This window comes from Mobula birostris, chromosome 5 (genome assembly GCF_030028105.1).
Source record: "Mobula birostris isolate sMobBir1 chromosome 5, sMobBir1.hap1, whole genome shotgun sequence".
Taxonomy (NCBI): domain Eukaryota; kingdom Metazoa; phylum Chordata; class Chondrichthyes; order Myliobatiformes; family Myliobatidae; genus Mobula; species Mobula birostris.
In genome coordinates this window covers 84367134-84379426 of record NC_092374.1, presented here as the reverse complement: position 1 = coordinate 84379426, position 12293 = coordinate 84367134, and the positions used below count along the sequence as shown (strand labels likewise).

At 52.1% G+C, this 12293-nt stretch overlaps 2 protein-coding genes across 3 annotated transcripts in view; both read right to left on the bottom strand.

The window, feature by feature from the left end:
- Nucleotides 1-373, bottom strand: part of LOC140197819 (activated CDC42 kinase 1-like) — a 72499-nt gene extending 72126 nt beyond the window's left edge. For both annotated transcript variants that reach the window (XM_072258285.1, XM_072258287.1), the window contains exon 1: nt 322-373. The gene's annotated coding sequence lies outside the window, so the exon portion shown is untranslated. The remainder of the gene's footprint in view (nt 1-321) is intronic.
- Nucleotides 374-10965: 10592 nt separating this feature from the next.
- LOC140197818 (BTB/POZ domain-containing protein KCTD21-like) lies at nt 10966-11956 on the bottom strand. Its single transcript, XM_072258283.1, has one exon. The coding sequence runs from the start codon at nt 11807-11809 to the stop codon at nt 11021-11023; it is 789 nt and encodes a 262-aa protein (XP_072114384.1). The 5' UTR covers nt 11810-11956; the 3' UTR covers nt 10966-11020.
- Nucleotides 11957-12293: the final 337 nt, after the last annotated feature.

Sequence of the window (12293 nt, the reverse complement as noted above, 5' to 3'; positions counted from 1 at the left end):
TTTCAGACGCACCAGTACTTTCTTTCCTTGGGGAGTCACTTTGATAAACTTTACAACGGCAACTCAGAAGCCTTCCCTCCACACACCAGGATGGCAGTTTTAATTTCCAGCTGGATTTCATCCAGGAATGTCACATCTCATTTAATAAAACGCTAGAGACTGCTGGCAGGGTGGTCGACAATGTAATGGGAGCCCGCGCCTTTAAGACTCCCGGTTTGCAGAAGGGCGGCCCTGCAGGAGAACAACCGGGTGGCGACTGCGGCCGATACGGCGCTAGTTAAAGATAAAGTCCCTTCCTTCCCTCCTCGCCGCCTCACTCACCTGCAACTCCGGCTCCAGCGCCGACTCTGCGGTGGACTGGCTTCAAGCCACACCTGGCGGAACAGGTATGAGCGTGGCCAGGGAGGTGGGCGTGGTCCTGCTCCTGGAACAGGTGAGGGCGGGCTCAGAGCCAGTGGGTGGTGTCAGGGAGGGGGTGGCCATCCTTGGCGGGACAGGTGAGGGCGGGGCCACAGCCAGGTTTATAGGGGTGGTATCCCCACCTGGCGAACCAAGTGTGCTCGCACCTCCACATGGGGTCGACAGGCATCAGAAGGACTCTCTGATCTACGGGCCGTTCCCGGGGACGCACACGGAGACCAACATCCGGTGCTGCTGGCAGATCATCAACTCGGTGAAAGACGCTCTTTGGTCGGCCCGAAACTTGATGATCTACCAGCACATGGAGATGTCCGTGGGAGAATGCTGCCGACTGGCACATTCTCGGCTGCAGGAGTACGTGCTGAGGGACGCACTGAAACTTGGCGCAGCCACCGCAAGGGCCCGGTGGGGAAGGACCACAGTATAGGTTTCGCCACCCGCGGGAGTGGGAGGGGTCGGGTGGCGGGGAGTATACCCCTCAACAATGATGTGGTAAAGTGAACAACTGGAGTGCCACGTGGGTGACTATAAATACGGATATGTACAGACCATAATGGAAACGTATGTAAAGGATGAAAAGTTATTGAATGGTTTATTGTATATAATTTATTTTTGTATAAAGTATATTTTGAAATTTAAAAAATCAGAAGAGACCGGCAGGTGCACTGAGCACGGCCACAGGTGAAGGAGGGGAGCGGCCATGAATGCATTACCAGGCAAATTTCCTCTGTTTGGGGGTTGAGAAGTTACTTCCACAAACATGAGAAAATCTGCAGTTGCTGGAAATCCAAAGCTACACGCAAACAAATGCTGAGGGAACTCAGCAGGCCAGGCAGCATCTAGGGGAAAGAGTGCACAGTTGATGTTTCGGGTGAGACCCTTCTTCAGGACCGGAAAGGAAGGGTAAGAAGATGGGGGGTGGGGGAGGACAGGAAGACGTACAAGGTGGCAGGTGATAGGTGAATCTGGGAGAGGGGGCGGGGTGAAGTAAAGAGCTGGGAAGGTGATTGGTGAAAGAGGTAACGGGCTGCAGAAGGGGGAATCTGATAGGGGAGGACAGAAGACCATGGAAGAAAGGGAAGGGGAGGAGCACCAGAGGGAGGAGATGGGCAGGTAAGGAGAGAAGGTGAGAGGGAAATGGGAACGGGGAATGGTGAAGGAGTTGGGTTGGGAGTCATTACCAGAAGTTCGAGACGATGTTCATGCTATTAGGTTGGAGGCTACCCAGTTGGAATAATAAGATGTCGCTCCTCTAACCTGAGCGTGGCCTCGTCGAGGCGGCAGAGAGAGCCATGTACTGACATGTCGGGATGGGAACGGGAAGTAGAATTGAAATGGGCGGCCACCGGGAGATCCTGCTTTTCTGACTCCCATTCTGTTTCTGTCACAGATGGGATTCTGACAGGAGAGCTGAGGTTTATTTATACTTCGTGCAGCTTGCCAGGATCTCATCTCCTCCTAACGGAACATCCCAAATGCTGGTGCTGATGGGTCTCAAGAGCGGAGGCATTGCATTTATCTCTGGGGATTTTCTACACATCCATTCCCGAATGGGAATCTGCTCCCTAGACAGGAACCGAGATGGTGTGCAAATCCCACATGCACAATACCCGATGTCAGAATCGAACCTGGGTCTCTACCTGCTGCGCCATTGTATCTGCCCCACTTCTGTACTTTGGGTAAATGAAAAGTTGTCGACCTCAGATGTTAAGTTTGTTTCTCTCTCCTCGGATGCTGCCTGACCCGCTGAACATTTCCAGCCTTCTCTGTTTTCGTTTCAGCTTTTCAGCAGCTGCAGTTTTTTGCTGTAGTCTGAACCTGCCTTTGCGTAGCACCCATTCCAGAGCCCATAAAAAGTCCAGTTCACATCAGCACAGTACAGGTCCTGCTTCTAAGGTGTTGAAGGAAGAGACATAAGAACACCACGGTGGTGTAGCGGTTAGCGTGACTCGGGGAGTGCTGGAGTTCTGAGTTCAATTCCAGCGCACTTCTTTAAGGAGTCGCCACACATCCTCCCTGTGGGTTTACTCTGGGTGCTCTGGTTTCCTCCCACAGTCATTGTAAAATTGTCCTGTGATTAGGTTAGGGTAAAATCGGGTTTGTTGGGGGTGCAGTGTGAATTGAAGAGCCGTGCAGTATCACTAAATAAATAAAGAGGCTTGAAAAGTATCAGAAAGTAGATAAAAGTTTTATTAGTATTGCAGTCTTGATGAAGACAGTGTTTTTTTTCCACAGAATGCATACCTTATTAAAGTTGCCTGTTAGAGGAGATCTTGCATTTATACACCTCTTTCTGGAAAAATGATTCTTTCACCAGGCAGTCGTGTTGGGGGGTAGGAGACATGACTGCCGGTTTAATCAGCAAGATCACACAATCTGCAATGGTCAGATAACCTGCCATACTGCAATGGATCCAGCGAGACAACTTTCTGGCTTCTCATCCAGTCATACAGTCGCACAGCAGGTGAAAGGCCTTTCAGCCCATCGAGTCCCTGCTGACCATCAATCATTTATATTAAATCCACTCTATTCTCCCCTCATTCCATCAGCTCCCCCCAAGTTCTACCCCTCACCCACACACACTACAGAGAACATAGACCATTAGAGTACAATACATGTCCTTCAGCCCGCAGTGTTGTGTCAACCTTTTAACCTACTCCAAGATCAATCTAACCCTTCCCTTGCACGTAGCCCTCCATTTTGCCTTCATCCATGTGCCCATCACTCGGGGGGTGGGGGTAATGCACAAGCGGCCCACTAACCCACCAACCCCGCATGCCATTGTGATGCAGGAGGGAACGGAGCACCCTGGGGGTGGAAAATCACACGGTCGCAAGGAGAACATGCAACCTCCACCCTCACACAGTGTCGGAGATCGGGCTCGGACTTGGCTCTCAGGCGTTGGGAGGCGGCAGCTCTAATGCACGTCACTTGGTCCTTCAATATCACCTCCCTGAGTAAGACGGCACAGCAGTGCCTCCACTTCCTGAGGAGGCTGAGCAAGTGAGGCTCCCTCAACGCCCCCCACTTCCCATCTTAACTGTGTTTTACAGGAGCACCACTGGGAGTGTCCTGACAAGCTGCATCTCCATCTGGTATGGGAACAGCCGAGCATCGGACTGGAAATCCCTACAAAGGACAGTGAGAATGGCCGAGAGGATCACTGGGGTCTCCCTACCATCCATCGGGGACATTTATCAGGAATGCTGAATACACAGGGCCTTTCGTCTTATCAAGGATCCCACTCATCCATTCAGTATTCTCTTTGACTTTCTACCACCAGGCAGGAGACTCCGATGCAGAAAGACAAGAACGGTCAGGATGGGAAACAGTATCTTTCCTCAGGACATTAGGCTTCTGAGCTCCCTGCCGCATCACATTCGAAGTGTCACCGGTTCCATATCTTACAATATTTAATTTATACGCTTTAGTTTGTTATTTATGTGTGATTCATCAACAGATCTTATCCTTATTTTAATAAGTTATTGTGTGTTATGTCTACCCAGTTCCGGAGAAACATTGTCTCCTTTGACAGTATACATGTATGTAGTTACATGACAATAAACTTGACTTGACTAATAACTAAAATGGATCCATACTGCAATGGATAACTAATAACTAATAACTAAAAACTTGCCTTAGGAGTGGATAGGGCCAGCTGAGGAGATGGTAATCCCAGTGGTGACCCACACTGTCAGGACTGCACTGAAGCTCGAACACGTAGATTACGAATACTCAGTCCTATTCTGCCAATCAATAAGGTTCAATTGTAACCTCGTCTATACAATCCCAGTGACCTTCCTCTTGCCTGCCTAGATCCTCTGTCCAAACACAAAACTCCACTCCCATTGCTCTTTGAGGAAGAGAGTTCGAAAGACTCAACAAGAGGAAAAGATTTCACCCAGACTCTGTCCGAAATGGCTCCCCTTGTTTTTCTTTACCAGTGACCCCTAATTCTAGATTCTTCCAGATCTCCTTTAAGAGACTCTTAGATAGGTACTTGGAGCTTAGAAAAATAGAGGGCTACGTGGTAGGGAAATTCTAGGCAGCTTCTAGAGTAGGTTACATGGGCAGCACATTGTGGGCCAAAGGGCTTGTAAAGTGCTGTAGATTTCTATGTTTCTATTCCCATACCCACCCTGCCCAGACTCCTCAGGATCTGACACTGTCCAATTTTTATAGAGTCATAGAAACTACAGTACAGAAACAGGCCCTTTGGCCCATCTAGTCCATGCTGAACCACTGAAACTGCCTACTCCCGTCAACCTGCACCATGACCATAGCCCCCTGTACCCCTACCATCCGTGTACCTATCCAAACTTCTCTTAATGTTGAAATTGAGCTCACACGCACCACTTGTGCTAGCAGCTCATTCCACACTCTCACCACTCTCTGAGTGAAAAAATTTCTCCTCATGATCCCCTTAAACTTTTCACCTTTCACCCTTAACCCATGACCTCTAGTTGTAGTCCCACCCAACCTCAGTGGAAAAAGCACTGAGGCAACCATCTACTACCACTCCCTGGCTTCTCCTGTGAAGCCAATGTCTAATCCAATTTATCACCTTGTCTTGAATGCTGAGCGACTGAACCTTCTTGACCAGCCTCCCATGCAGTACCTTGTGAAAGCCTTGCTAAAGTCATGTAAACAACATTCACTGCCTCGCCTTCATTGACTTTCTTAGTAACTTGCTTGAAAAACTCCACAGGATAGGTTAGACACAGACTGCCACACACAAAGCCATGTTGACTATCCCTAATCAGTCCAGGTCTATCCAAATAATCACATTCCCTTAGAATAGCTTCTAACAGCTTTCCCACTACTAATGTCAGGCTCACCGGCCTATCATTTCCTGGTTTATGTTTAGAGTCTTTCTTAAAGAGCAGAACAACATTAGCAATCCTCCAATCCTCCGGTACTTCACCTGTCACCTGATTTAAATATCTCTGCTGGGGCCCCTGCACTGACGTCCCACAGGATCCGAGGGAACACCTGGTCAGGTCCTGGGGATCTGTCCACCCTGATTTGCCTCAAGACAGCAAACACCCCTTCCTGTGTAATCTGTACAGGGACCAGGACCTCTCTGCTGCTTTGCCTCACTTTGTGTCCGTATCCCATTAAGTTTTCCAAGTCTCTGGCTTGGGATTCAAACTCACAACCTCCTGCTTCTGAGACTAAGTCAAGGTGATGAGATTGACAGTAATGCACAAGGTTACTTCCATGACAAGGGGAGACTAGATCATTCATAACATTATGAGAAACACAGTCCGAATCTTAATCCCATGGTGAAAATGCCAAGTACATAAGGTTAAGATGTAGAAGCAGAATTAGGCCATTTGGCCCATCGAGTCTGCTCCGCCATTTCATCACGGCTGATCCATTCTCCCTCTCAGCCCCAGTCTCCTGCCTCCTCCCTATAAGCCTTCATGCCCTCTGTTTAAATATACCCAATGACTCGGCCTCCACGGCCGCCTGTGACAGCAAATTCCACAGATTCACCACCCTCTGGCGAAAGAAATTCCTCCTCATCTCCATTCTAAATGGACGTCCCTCTATTCTGAGGCTGCGCCCTCAGATCCTAGACTCCCCCACCGTAGGAAACATCCTCCCCACATCAAGGCCTTTCAACATTCAAGAGGTTTTAATGAAATCCACCCCCCCCCCATGCACAGAAAGTCAGAGGGGCAAAGTATATTGTATTTTATAATGCAGACCCTCCCAACCCAAGGAACCATTGCTAACCACGTGACCAGTTAGATTACTGACCCAGACGTCTTTGGACTGTGGGAGGAAACTGGGGCACCCGGAGGCCATGTGGTCACAGGGAGAACGTACAGACAGCAGACAGCGATTGTACCCGGATCGCTGGCGCAGTGACAGAGTTATACTCACAGCTACACGACCATGCCGCCACACCCCCACCCCCATCGCAAGACTTTAATTTTACACATGGCGGTGAGTGACTAGGTAGGGCTGAGGTGGAAGCAGAAATGTCAATGTGTTCAGGACAGCACATGAATACGTAGAGTGGAGCAACGTGGATCAGGAGGAGGCAGAGATATTTGGTTTAAATTGGCATTGTGATCTTGCTCAGCATGGACATTGTGGGATGAGTGGCTGCACTCTTCTATGTTCTATAAGGCACTAGATAACACATTCTTAACCAATATTAAACTCACTGCCTCTCGGGTGCGTGAAACTGGTCTGAGACACAGGACAACCAGGTTCTGTTTTCAGATTGGCTTCCCAACATCTGGTGGGATCAACATATGGAGGTTCCATTACAGGTCTTTCCCATCTCCAGCTCGTTTCCCACCTCCCAGAACCCAAGAGCTGGTGGGATCAACAACTGGAGGTCCCATCACAGGTTCTTCCCATATCCAGTTGGCTTCCCATCTCTGTGGACCCAACTTCTGGTGGGATCAACATCTGGAGGTTGCATCACAGGTTCTTCCCATCTCCAGTTTGCTTCCCATCTCTGTGGATCCAACATCTGGTGGGATTAAAATCTGGAGGTCCCACCACCATCACAGTCCTTCCCACCTCCAGCTGGCTTCCCATCACCAACTGACTGCCCATCTCCATGGACTCAACATCTGGAGATCCCACCACATGTCCTTCTCATCTGCAGCTGGTTTCCCATCTGCATGGACCCAATATCTGGAGGCTGCATCTCAGGTTTTTCCTATCTCTGTGGACTCAACACCTGTTGGGATCAACATCTGAAGGGCCCACCACAGGTCTTTCCCATTTCCAGCTGCCTTCCCATCTATGTGGACCCAACATCTGGGGGTCTCATCACAGATCCATACCATCGCCAGTGGCTCAGCCCTGTGTGACAAATTTCCCTGTGGTCCAGTATTTTTATAGTAAGTGGGCAAAGGTTTGCAGTGAAGTGAAAGGCTACTTCAGAATGGTTTTACCGTCTTGGCAAATTAATCGCTGAGGGCATCTCACAATAGTGCAATAAGCAAAAAAACTCCAGCTCTGGGATGTCCCTGGGAAGCCTTTGAGATGAGAAGAAACCTCTCCCTCCACTCTCTCTGAGCTCTGTCCCACTCCCTCCTCACTCTCAACCCTCTCTCTGTCTCTCCATGATCCCTCCGTCTCTCTCCCTCCACCCTCCTGTGTTTCAAAGGACGGGGGCCGGGGGGTCAGTGATGTTGGAGTAAAATGGCTGGGATAGACCAGGGATGGAGGGGAGAAACCTCAGTGGTGATAACGCCCCCTTCCCCTGAACAGTGAAAACCGTTCCCAAGTCAAACAAAACTCGGTCTCCTCATGATCCAGTCGTCTGATTGGAGGAAGCCCCACACCATCAATGAGGTCAATCACCTCTGATTCTGGAATACCACCCCTACACGTCACCTATCCCACCACACTTGCCCCACCCCACCCCCTGCATGACTGATGCATCAATGTCCATGTCAGTGCAACTAACGCCCACCTCACCGGCTGAGCTTCTCCAGACATGAACCACTATACCAGGCATCACCGCGAGCCCTCCTGCCATCACCTCCGCGGTTGGTCACCTGGGAACACACCTCCGCCCAATGTGTTGCCTGCAGTTCAATCATGACCCTGTCCCGCAGAGTTGAGGGTTCGAATCTCACCAGAGGCATGGGGATTGATGACTCCTCAGAGGGGAAGGGGCACTGCAATTTCCCCCAATGAGCCTTGAAGCCTCAGTCCTCTTAGAAAGCACAGAAAGATCCCATGACTTTGGTGACGATCTCTCTATAACACAAAACGGATCCTATTTAAGAACACCATACTTATTGCAGTCTGGAAGCAAGCCATTCACCCATCAAGTTGATGCAGGTACCCAAGGGAGCAATCACATCAGTCACTTCCCTTCCCAAGTGAGGCTGCCAGTTAGGATGGAACCAGAGATCTCCAAGGTGGGTCCTGCTCTTTGAACACATTGAAGGATGTCCTCCAATGCCTCTTGATGTCGCTCCCCCTCCCCATGTCCTGTTCCGCACTGAAGGAGCTGCTCTTCAGTTTCTGGATGCACTTTAGCCCCATGCTGCTGATCTTCAGTCACCTGATGCGGAGAGGGGCTGGTTCCTTTGGTGGAGGTGGATCTCCTGGTCAGTTTGTCCCTGGGCCTGGCCAAGGTCTAGAGAGCTGGGTAGCCAAGGTTTTGCCCAAGCCAGCTGCCTGGCCCTCTTTCAGGATCATGTCCATGCCTGTGTCAGTCCTGTGCATAATAGAGGTCACTTGCTACTTGTTTCTAACTATTCACCTGCAGCCTATTTAAACCCAGCTCTCACCCAAGGCCCTTGTTCATTGAAGTCCTGGTCTTTGTTGCTGGTTGTGTTTCGTATCTGTTCTCTCTTGTTGTGTGGTCCCTCTGGGCTTGTTATTTTTCAGTCCATTGTTAAAGTTATTGCTCACCACTGAATTGTCTCCACTGCTCTCCTTTTGGGTCAAGCCTCCTTTTTTGGGTGGCAGGGTGGAGATACGTCTCTACCAGAGGAGGTGTTAGGTGCTCCTTCCCTCCACTAGACTGCAGGTCACCTTGGGCAAGGTGTAGCACCTGCTTAGCCCCAGATCAGCATCACATGAACCCATGGGGGCAGGTGGTGGATTATCATATGAGCAGCCGGTGCAGATCACAAATCCTGGTTATGTGACCACTGACACCAGGCAGACAATCCCTGAAGAGTACTGATAATAGCTGGGGTCACCCCTCACTGCCCAGAAGAAGACAATGACAGACCACTTCTGAGAAAAATTTGCCAAGACCAATCATGGTCATGAGATACCGCACATACGAACGAGCTCTTCCACATTTCCGAACAGCCCAGTTTTCCTCCAGTGCAACGGGGACGCCAGGGTCTCCAGTGCGGTCTGAATAGATAATCAGGTTGTAATTTGAAACTCATTGCGAATCCTGGTACGATGGTGATGATGTGACGCTGTAATCACTGAAGAAATCTCCTTTGGAGAGGGAAGAAGAAAATCTCTCGGGTGGAAACCGCGGGTACAGGGAATTGGAAATAAAATCCTGGAAACTCCCAGCAGATCGAGCAGCGTGCGCGCAGAGAGGAAGACGGGGTCAGTGCCTTTGTTCAGATAAGTTTACCTTAGGGTCCACCGGTTGTCGCTTGGAGCTCGGCGTTAAGCTGCTCGTTCGAGAAAGCGAGGAATGTTGGATTCTAAAGGGATGCCTCATGTTGAAACCGAGGAGACATTTTGTTTTCGTGGGAAGTCCTGCCCGTGGCCGGGTTACTGTTGCAGAAGGTGCGGAAACGAGCTGGTATGAGCGTTAACCCATTGTTGCCCAAACCAATCCAATAACACAGTCCTGTTGATAGGGAGCGGAGTCGCAGCGCATCCGTGCTGTGGTCCATACGTGTGTCGGTGTTCCCGCTCCAGGTATCTCTCCCCGGCGCCGCCCCTGACGAGACTGGGCGTCCTTCCGCCGAGCACAGCCGCCTGCCACTGCGGGTGTGTGGGAGGAGATCCTTCCGTGGCGAGGGGCGGACGAGCTGCCGGGGTCGGTCCGTCTGCAAAAGCCTCACCCACCGCCGCTTCGAGCTGTGCGAGACCTGGAACGTCGCGTCACGACTCAGGTCTCCGATAGATCCAGAGGATGCTAAGGGCTCCTCAGCCGGAGAGGAGAGGGAGGGTGGGGCTCGCTCCCGACCGCAGAGGTGGAAGCGAGCGACGGGGAGGACCTCGTCAGGAAGGGGACGGGCGGTAGTGCGGCGGTAGGGGTGGAGGCGGGAGGGAGGGGGGATCTCACGGGGTATAAACCCCATAAGAGAGTAACTGGGTCGTTCTGACAGCTGATTCACTGTTTCACAGCTGTATATGTTCTGAGATCAAATGCGTCGATGTATGTGTGTGATCCGTCTGTGTATGTTTACGTACTGTGTATGTATGTGTCTGTATTGATATGTGTGTATGTGGTAATGTTTGTGTGTGTGTAAAACGGGTTTCACTCTGTGTGTGACCCCGGGAGTGTGTGATGGGACAGTGTAGAAGGAGCTTCACTCTATGTCTGACCCTGGGAGTGTGTGATGGGACAGTGTAGAGGGAGCTTCACTCTGTGTCTGACCCTGGGAGTGTGTGATGGGACAGTGAAGAGGGAGCTTCACTCTGTGTCTGACCCTGGGAGTGTGTGATGGGACAGTGTAGAGGAAGCTTCACTCTGTGTCTGACCCTGGGAGTGTGTGATGAGACAATGCAGAGGGAGCTTCACTCTGTGTCTGTCCCTGGGAGTGTGTGATGAGACAATGTAGAGGGAGCTTCAGTCTGTGTCTGACCCTGGGTGTGTGATGGGACGGTGGAGCACAGAGATCTTAATTTAACAGTCCCAGTCTATTTCTCAGACCCCTGTGTACAAATAACTCCACTCCCTCCCTTCCCGATAGCACTTCCCTCTACCACTGCGCCCCTATTCCGAGTCCCTATGTCTGGAATCCCCTCCGGAGACGCGCCCCCTCTCTGTATGGTTACCGATACCCCTCCCTGTGACGACCAACCCCCCACCCAACCGAACGGAAGAGAGGTAGCTCTCTCCCTCCTCCCTCACATAGCGGCCCTGGGTCTCTCCCACCTCCCACACATAGCGGCCCCTCCCGGGGTCTCAGTACCGGACGAAGCGGAGCGCCGTGCAGCCCAGCACATCGGAGGGCAGCGGGGAGGCATAGTCGAGGCGAAAGCCGCGGCTCAGGGCCAGGCCGAGCACCTCTTCTACCAGGCTGCGGGCGTCCGGCAGCTCCCGGCCTTCGGGGCGGGTGAGGAGGCGGCGGAAGCCATGCCGGGAGTACTCGGCCGCCGGCAAATCGTCGGCCGTTGGGGTCCACTCTAGCTGCAGGCGGTGGCGAGGAGGAGGAGGAGGGGGGCTACTATCGGCCCCGGAGGAAGGGTCCGGGCTCAGCACCAGCCGCTCTCGCAGGACGGCAAGGACGGAGGGGCAGGTGCAGAAGACCTGCGCTTGGTAGGTGGTGACGGGGCAGGTGGAGAGGGCGTAGTTGAGGGGTCCCTCCTTAAGGGTGAAGTGGAGGGTCTGTGTGTGGGACAGGATGTTGCACTGCAGGAGCGCATTGCCCAGGTTGTGGCCGCGGTCGCTGAGATCCCTCAGGAGCGGCTGGATTTGGTAGAAATCCGCCTCCCTCCGCAGCAGACTCATTTCCTTGTAATCCTCGGGCAGGTCGAGATGCGAAGACCGCAGGTAGTTGAGGATATGCCGGAAGGTCTTGCCGTCGCGGTCGATGAAGAGATTCCCCGCTGGGTCCCGGCTACTCGGGAGCTGCCCCCGGATCATCGCACCCAGCATAGAGTCCGGGAAGCGGCTCAGCGTCTCGCCGTTGGTGGTGTAGACGGTGCCGCCGACGTTCAGGGACACGGGCTCCAGGCTTGGCGTGCGGAGCATCTCGGCTGCGCTCTGGGGGTGGGGAGGATGAGAGGGGCGGGAAGATGGGGTGGTCCAGGAGACTGAGAGAGAGCGGGAGAGAGAAAGACAGATACAGATGCTGAGAAAGGCAGGGAGTAGGAGACAAGCAGACTGAGAGAGTGAGAGAGAGACAGAGAGAGAAGGAGTGAGCGAAAGAAAGAGAGGGGGCTGGGTCCGGAAGGAGGGAGGGAGCTGGGGTTCCCAACTATTTTATGCCATTGATGGGACATTATAGAGGGAGCTTCACTCTGTGTCTGACCCTGGGAGTGTGTGATGGCACAGTGCAGAGGGAGCTTCACTCTGTGTCTGACCCTGGGAGTGTGTGATGGGACAGTGTAGAGGGAGCTTCGCTCTGTGTCTGACCCTGGGAGTGTGTGATGGGACGGTGTAGAGGGAGGTTCACTCTGTGTCTGACCCTGGGAGTGTGTGATGGGATGGTGTAGAGGGAGCTTCACTCTGTGTC